Source organism: Phodopus roborovskii, unplaced genomic scaffold (assembly GCF_943737965.1).
Source record: "Phodopus roborovskii unplaced genomic scaffold, PHOROB, whole genome shotgun sequence".
Lineage (NCBI taxonomy): Eukaryota > Metazoa > Chordata > Mammalia > Rodentia > Cricetidae > Phodopus > Phodopus roborovskii.
In genome coordinates this window covers 46,137,488-46,146,189 of record NW_026126480.1, presented here as the reverse complement: position 1 = coordinate 46,146,189, position 8,702 = coordinate 46,137,488, and the positions used below count along the sequence as shown (strand labels likewise).

Sequence of the window (8,702 nt, the reverse complement as noted above, 5' to 3'; positions counted from 1 at the left end):
CTCTCTCCAAAGCACAGTTGCTAAATAAACATGCCTCAGTGGGCATCATCCCTTCTCACAGCTTAGGAACAGGATGCCCTGGAGCTGCCTGACTCTGCAGCCACAGCCTATAGGGTATAGATACGCACAGTGAGCATGATTTGGTAACCTCAGGTCCAGTGTGGGAGTCAGATCTGCATAGCCACATCCACTAACCTGCATTGAATGGGTGGCAGAGGGTGTAGTGTTGACAGTGGGCATTGTGTTGGCAGTGCACAAGATACTCACCATAGTAGATCAAGAAAGATTACAAGTGAAAGGTGACAAGATGGTTCCCTGCTTTGCCCCACCTTCCCCATCCTCCAGGCTCAGATGTTTTCCCAGAGGAAGCCACTGGTCACCATTTTTGCATTTGCATGTTTGCAGGCATGTGCACATATGTGCATATTTACATGGCATGCACACACACACGGGAAGCTATTTCTGTCATCTCCTACCTTTCCCCCTGTGACTTCCCCAGTAGAGGTTGATGTCAAATGCTCTGGGTTCATCTTGAGAAGCAGAAGTATCACAGTATCATGTCTCTCAAACCGGGAAAAGCCTACCCCTACTTCTCTGGTTGTTTCTCTTCTGTTGAGCTGGTGTGTGGTTGGATAGTTCCGTTTCCCTTTCTATTCTTGGTGTTAAAACAGTCATCAATGTACTGTATTCTGCTGAAAGCATTTTCTCTGGCTTTTGAGGCATTGGATGGATAGTTTGGGGAAAAAATTTAAACTTCAACTTGGTTTCCATTTGAGGCTTGCTAGATTGTGTCTTTTTCCCTATTCCTTTGCTCATGCAATTATTGTTCAAATGTCATGCACTCCAGCCCATGGAAAACCTCTTACCCATTTGGTGATGAAGAAGGGATAACTAGAGGGTGGCCAGCTTGGAGGCCTCTCCATACCCATCAGGGATACACTTTGGTGTCCATGATAGCCAACAGCTGTCTAAGATTTATTGAGACTGGTTCTGTGTCACACATTGTTCTTTGTACTTTCTGGGGAAGGCCTGGATCTTATACATCTCTAACCCAAGTAGTCTGGCCATTCATCACTAGCAAAGGTGATTTAGATTATGCTGAGTTCAGGCCCATATGAAGTTTGATGGCACCGAGGAAGCTCCTGACTGCCCAGGCATGGGATGCACAGGTAAAACAATAGCATCCAGATCTGCATATGGGCCATCTGGGCTGAGCCATGGCAGTGACTAACCACTTGTTAGCAGTATTCTTAGCACCTCCCACCTTCTGTTGACTCACCAGCAGGACTGCCGCAATCCTGGGTGGTTTTTATTGGGGACACTCTACATGTACTGATTCTTCCTGGGATTCTTCATCTAAAAATTGTGGAGGATAGAGTAGGACCAGCAACTGTCTTCAGAGAAAGGCCAAAAAGAGGACTGCAAAGAGTCACAGACACAGATGTGTGGGTGGCACTGGGTTGAGTCAGAAAGGGGACCAGGTGAGAGACCCATGTCTCTGAGGCTCAGTGTCAGGATAACATTGTCATTAGACAACAGCTGGAAGGCCAAGATGCCAGAGTCTGCCTGTAGACTGATAATCAATTTGGCTTTTCAAAGCCAAATTTTATATCTTCACTCAATTTTTCAAATCATGACTGACACGACAAATGGAATACTAATGACCATTGTTTTGGTCCCACAGAGAGAAGCAAAGAGCTCAGCCGTGCACCCCGTCGTCCTCCTGCACTGATGCTACGTGCCCCAGAGAGAAAAAGCCTGGCGGGAGACAAAGACGACAAGGTGAGTATCAACCCTTGGAGTTTTATAGAGACACAGTCTACAGGTGGAAGATTGGGGGCTGGTACACCCTCACACATGTTCCTCACAGGCATCTGCAAAATGGCTTGGTCAGTCTGCCTTGCACCACAGCTGAACCCAGGCTGGCAACTTCACACCCGGAGGCAGAGCAAACCCCAGGCAAGGTCAGGCAGCGCACCCTGACCTAGTAGAGCTCATGGATGGGATCCTGTGGGAAGGAGCTTGGTCTCCAGTGAAGTTCACACTGCGTCTATTTTCAGAATGAAGAGAAGACATATGAGGGGCAGGCTTCTGCTGGCATGTAGTTCAAAGTTAGGTTCTACTGTTAAAGAAATCCCAAGGCATGGCTATTTTTCTTTAAATATTGAAATTGTAGGTCATTCTCTTCACACATTTGTTACATGGCTACAAAGTTATGCTTCTGGATGAGCTGGTATTTCCCTATTCACTACACTTGAGAATAACATTCCAGGGCACCTGCCTTCATCAGACTGTCCTGGAGCATCTGTGTCACAGAACCTTTCAACATGTCCTCCTCTTACTTTTCTCAATTGTTCCTACCTCATGCTTAATGAGAGCACTGCATTCTCCCTGGCCCATGCCCCCCAGTTAGCCTGCCCCCAGGACATAACCTGAAGCTCACCTACTTCTTAGCTGACTCTAGTATCGATGCTGAATGGTGAACACCAATCACAAGCGTGGTGTATAATGCAGATTAAAACATGTTCTTGTGCATGAGTTTTCCAGAAGAGAGTAGCACATCTATACCAGAGTTACATATTAATTACACAGCTAGTTTCGCTGGTGCCATCCATAAATACTGGCTTTATCACTGGGTTCTGCCAGTCTGATTCACTTTTATTACTTCCTAGTCAAGCAGGAGTTTTACACTGTGATAAGCCAGTTTTATCACCAACAGGAAATCATAACCAGCATGAGCCTCATGAAGAAGATCTTAGTAATTAGTAGGAGAGGATCCTAGCATTACCAAATTTAGAAGTTGGCCTCATCACAAATTACATTCTACCGTATTTACTTGAATTATTTGGTACTCAGAGCCTCCGTGTTGAGTTCTATTGTTCAATTAACTTCCAAATGAAAATCCCCTACAGTTTTCCTAATTGGATTAGCAATATAAACCCTGATATTAATACATATATATACACACATATATTTGTGAAGACAAGTGCTTCTTAATACTCCCTGTTAAGCTAATTATTTATTCTGACCTTATTTTCTCACAGGAAACAAAGATATTTTCTACTTCTAGAAAGTTCTTTAGAAAATTTCACAAAACCTTTGTTCTTATACTTAAGAATGTAATGAATAACTGCGTAAATTAAAAACCGTTTATTATGCTGGATCATCCACAAAGAGCATAGGCTATGAGAGACCCCAGAAAGACACGGGATGCGCATACACGGTACATCATGGGTACAAACTTCACTCACCTTCTCAGGTTTATCTCCACACCAGAACAGGGCAGGTGCTCTTCCTACTGTCTGTTCTCATCTCAGGTTTGCTGTCCTTCCCTGTTGAGAGGGACTGTCTGGCCCTCTTCATAACACAGTCAATGTGAAGCATCTTTGTTGTGTTATTAAGATTTTTACCAAGGAGCTACACGAGGCAGAGTTACCTCTTCAGGATTTCTCCTTACTTTTAAAAAAGATTTTTAAAAAATTTAAATGATGTGTCTGTGTGTGGATATGTGCATGTGACTGTGGGTGCCTAAGGTGGCCAGAAGGAGGCATTGGATTCCCTAGAGCTGGGGTTATAGGCAGTTGTCAGCTGCCCAAAGTAAGCACTGGGAACCAAATTCAGGTCTTTTGCAAGGAAAATGTGTACTCTAAACCTCTGGGTTGCTCCAGCTCCAGGTTTAACCCTCAACTTGTAGGTCATGACCTCTTGAGGGAGGGTGTCACATATCAGAAATCTGCATATCAGATACTTACATCACAATTCATAACTAGCAAAATTACACTTATGAAGTAGCAACAAATTAATATTATGGTCACCACAAGGACCTGAATTAAAGGGCTGCAGCTTTAGGGAGGTTGAGAACCATTGCTCTTGGCTCTTATAGTAACTCAAGGTTCTTTCTCACTACATTAGAGCTCTATACCTAGGGTATCCATAACTTAGTGCATTCCTTTATCCTTACCCAGAAGAGTAACAAGGAAAATCAGCTGTGGCTGCAGTATTGTCCTGGGCATTGGTCACTGGTGACAGACATTGGTGCCACCACTGCCTTTCTCACACTGACCTTATGTTGGGTGTTTCTGCCACTGGATGACTACTAACTTCAATTGGATTGGGTTGGGCAAGTGGGCAGTCATATTTTCCTGTTCATGCCTTAAAATGTATTGGCATCATTGCCAGTAAAATCGGGTTCTAAATTGTCAAGGTGATATTCAGTTTTGTAACCTTCAGCTGAGAACAGGTTGTCATTAGAAACAACACCTGTCCTTTAATCTCACCTGAATTTCCAGATAGAAAGAGAGGCCATGGCCTTTGTTGTGGTCTTAGTTTGATATTGAAGCCATGCAAACTGTCGGGGGTGGGGTCTAGAAAAGTCCTTATCCCTAGAATTTATACTTTCTGCATTCCTTTCTTTCCTAGACCTATGGCATCATTGTATGAATGTTTGTTCACTTTTTAAGACCCTCCTGTCTTGATATTTTTCTTTCATGGTGGAAATTAGGCCTTAGCCCATTGTTGAAACAAAAAGGTGTGACTGTCTTGGTAGGACAACTAAGTATGACAGCACAAGTCTTGGCTCTGGGTCCCTATTGGTCCAGAGTTTTTTATTTCAAACAAGATTGGCCTCCCCTGCCCTAGTTCTGTCTGAAATGAACATGGGAAAGGGCCCGTTTGCTGCTGTTTTGGACTGGAGAGAATACATCTGCATTTTCTTCTAGGGGATACATACAGCCTTTTGTTTTCTAGAAGAGAACAAATGAAGTCACACTTTCCAAACCCAGCTGAGCATTGGAATCACATGTACCTTGAAAAATGACTCCTTGTGAGCTGTCTGAGCACCCAGAAAGGTGGAGGTACCCCCACCCACCCCCCAGAGCTGCCGAACCTGTTAGGCCTCTTTTCACTTAAGGATGGCAGTTTGAGCCAGGTGTGGTGGCTGGCACTGAGAAGGCTAGTACTGGAGAGGTTAAGACAAGAGGATCACTGCAAATGTGAGTCCATCCTAGGCTATATAATGAGTTCCAGGGCAGCCTAGGGTGGAGTAGGCTTGTCACTTCCTCTGCTACAATGGGCCTAAATGTCAGCCCTGGCTGTGTCTAGGATACCTTGCAGCATGGGGGTGCTCTGTCACTGTACATAGGGATTTCATGGCACAGTGACTCCGGCCTATGAGTCCTGGGTATGAGCTCAGTGATATTTTTCTACCCCTGGCCCACGGATGTGCAGTACTCTCATGACTTCTTGTCTCTGGATCTAAGAGCAGACAAACGGGGACTCCAGAAGCTGCCTTTTGTGGGTTGTTCTACATATGTCTGCAGTGCAGTCCATTGTCAATTCAAACCTTCTTGTGCCTGCCCAAACTAAGAGCCTCCTCTCTGTGATGTTTTACTCAGTAGTTATTGCTGGAGACAGACTCAGCTGTCTGTCTGGGGGCTTGGTTACTTTCCATTTTGTTACTGGGACTGAGAGAGTGTTGAGAAATAAAACAATCATCTTTCTCCTTCCCTTTTCACTCAAAGGAGCCTCCACCCATGCTGGTAAGAGGGGAGGAGACTGCAGCAAAAGGCAACAGACCTGTGGCCTCCACACCTGTGCCCGGATCCCCCTGGTAAGACACCTCTAAAACCAAGAGCTATAAAACACAGCTCCGCATTCCAGAGTCTGCTTAATGTCACCAGAGAGAAAGTGCATGCTCCTCAGGTGTATCATGCTTAATAAAACAAAATCTCTACCCCAGGGCAGGAATAATTCTCCACTGTTGTCACATCTGCAGAAAGGGAAATGGTGCTTAAGTGATGGGTTTCTCTGTCCTGATGTATTTGTATGAATTAAAACATCAATGCTGTTGCATATAGATACAGCGAAAGTCAACGGCTTGAGGTAAATGTAGCGTAAATGTAGGATTTTCTACCCTCTGCTGAAGGAGGAGCATCGGGAAGTAACTGTTAATTAAAGCTCTGTCTCGCTATCTCCAGGTGCCCTGAGAGAATTCCTGATCTCTGAGTATGCCTTCCTCCAAAGCACCTTCCACGAGGGAGCCACAGTCTTTGGTTTTTAGAAGTGCCCTTTTCTAATGGAGTAATTTGGAACTGGGATAAAAAGGTTATTATAGTAAAAATTAGTTTTAAAACCTGACAATTGGAGTGCAATATACAGCTGGGAGGAAAGGCTAAATCCAACTAAGAGAAATAGCAATGATGGCATTAGGGTAATGTGCCCTCCAGGAACAGCAATGGGGTATGGGGGTAATGTGCCCTCTGGGGGCTGCAGTGGGGTCTCAGGGTAAGGTGCCCCCTGGGGCTACAATGGAGCCATCAGGCTACAGCTATTCTCTAAGAATAACAATGGCATGTGTCAGGAAAAGCGGCTTGCTCATTGTGCAGGGTTTTTTGAGCTTTGTAGCCAGAAAAGGTATCCTTTCTCTCATTTCAGGGTAGTGTCCATATTGTAGCATTAGTGACCTCCTGTTCCCCACATTCTGCTTTGTCTCTGGGAGTGATTAGGTGCTGCTTTCCCAAGCTCATGGCCCCCAGTACTCTCAGTCTATTGTTCAATTCTAACTCTAGATACTAGATTACAAGTTGACATCAGACCTCTGGGCTTAAAGACTCAGCCCTGAGAGACTATTTCACATAGATGTTATTCAGCAGGAAGCCTCAGCAAGCTACTTGCATTTAGTCTAGCTGACTACAAATCCAGGGCCTCCCACTGCCTCCCCTCGATTTTAGTGACAATTCTTCAGAATGACTCACAGGACTCGCTAAAGTGCTTAACTGCGATTAGCTATGATTGCAGTTTTATTACAAAGAATATGACGCAGGAGCTATGAGATGGAAGAGATTCACAAGGCCCTGGGGTGGGACAGGGCTTATGCCTTTTTTGGAACCTGGCAACTGAATATATTTTCCTACTCAGAAGATGCCCAACTTGTTGTTCTATTTCCATGGCAGTGTCCTTATGAAGACATATTTGGATAGGTCTTGCTTTCCTCTGATACAGTGGATACAGGGAAGAATGGGAAATGGGCCAGGTTGATATTCAGCAAGGCTCATGGGTTTCCCGCTCTCTGAGTGAGGATTCTTGGCCTCTGAGTTAAGTCAGAATGTGAGCCTTCTTACCTTGTGTAGCAGGGGTCCCTTGACTATCACATGACTATGATATAAATAAATGACCTCTATTTATCCTTGCTACATCAGGCATTTGGGAAGCACAGAGTGATGGGGGTTGGAATACAACATTATATCCCAGGAAAAGGACCATAAAAGATTATTGTAGGTTTCTGAGAGTGGAGTCCCCAAGTTCAGGATTGTTCTAGAAGATGGGGTGAACAAGGGTGTGGTGCCATTTACTAGGAGGCCCTTCATCCGGTTGGCTGTGATACTGAGCTGCAGTTGGAGAGGGTTCAGGCCTAAAAGCAGGGACAGAGCCACAGAGGCACCACTGGATATACAAAACCCTGCCTGCCCTGCTGCCTTAGGCTGGTGGAAGGCACCTCCTGGCCTTCTCCTCTCTGATTGACAAGGTATTAGTAGTGGGACTGCAGCAGAGCCCATCTGGGCAGTGCACAGGATACCATACTACAGGAGAAACACTAAACACCTGTACATGGATGGTGGGGCTCTATTCCATAGACCAATCAGAATTAGGCCTCCTCATGAATCTGTGCAGTATTACAGAGGGTGAGGAGGGTGGTGCTCTTTTCCTTGCATCCCTTTCTTGGTGCGTTCCTAACTTCAGCTCTGCTTAATCTCGAGTATCTTGCCTTATACCATGGCCCTTTAGTTAAGGATCTATGTGTTCTGGAAGATCACACCAGACTGGAGATGGGATTCTTCCTTGCTCTGAGTAGTAGAGGAACCTGGATATGCCATTAAGACTAGCAGCTTCCAGTTCTGACATCTGCTGTTAGTATGGCTGAGAGGGATTTTGTGGGTACCTGGAGGACAGCCTCATTAAACCTGGCATCTTGCTGACGACAGTCTGCTCAGGGATGGTGCCTCTCCATGTGGGAAGCCATGGCTGACTTCCCCCGAAACAGAGTTCCTCCACGTACGGAGCTGTGTGCATGTGCCCCAGGGGTGGTGCTCCTCCTCATGGAGAGCCTTGACAATCATCTCTATTATCTCAAGCCATTGCTGCCATCACACTCTTGGGTTCACCAATGTCAGGCTGTCCCTGGCAAGCCAGGTACTCTGGGAATCCCCAGAGGTACAGGAGCAGCAATATGTCTCCTTTAGCTATCTCTGTTCACATATACCATTTGCAATAGTGGTATAACAGCACCCTCACCTCAGAAAGGAGCTGTCACCTTGAACTAACTCCATTCAAGTCAGAGTGCAGAAAGCTCTTTGGTGGACATGGGCAGGCTCAAGAAAAGTGCAGCATGGGAGGTGGTGATACCCCATCACCAGCATCGATGAATATGGATGCAATCACTGCCCACACCCAGGGAACTCTGGGACCTCTGTCTCAGCAGTGGGAGGCTGAGGTCACAGTCACCCCTACAACATCTCCTGGAGGTACACTCATTGGCTGTGGGCAGACCACGGTTTTCTGTTAGCCCCCAGGACTCTGGTTATTCACTGCTCTGAGACCCAGACATTTCTGTAGCAGGTAGTAAAGCAGGACAAAGGCTAGGGTCCTGCAGCCGGGGTCAGGGCACATCATTCCCTATAGAAGTTGCAAATAGGAACGGGTCAGCA

General features: G+C 45.7%; 1 protein-coding gene across 1 annotated transcript in view; it reads left to right on the top strand.

Moving 5' to 3' along the window:
• Window positions 1-1,649: 1,649 nt before the first annotated feature.
• Window positions 1,650-8,702, top strand: part of LOC127228478 (transcription elongation regulator 1-like protein) — a 64,832-nt gene continuing 57,779 nt past the window's right edge. The window contains exons 1-2 of the mRNA XM_051193238.1: window positions 1,650-1,782; window positions 5,520-5,608. Of these exons, the coding sequence (XP_051049195.1) occupies window positions 1,732-1,782; window positions 5,520-5,608 (140 nt within the window). The 5' untranslated portion in view covers window positions 1,650-1,731. The remainder of the gene's footprint in view (window positions 1,783-5,519; window positions 5,609-8,702) is intronic.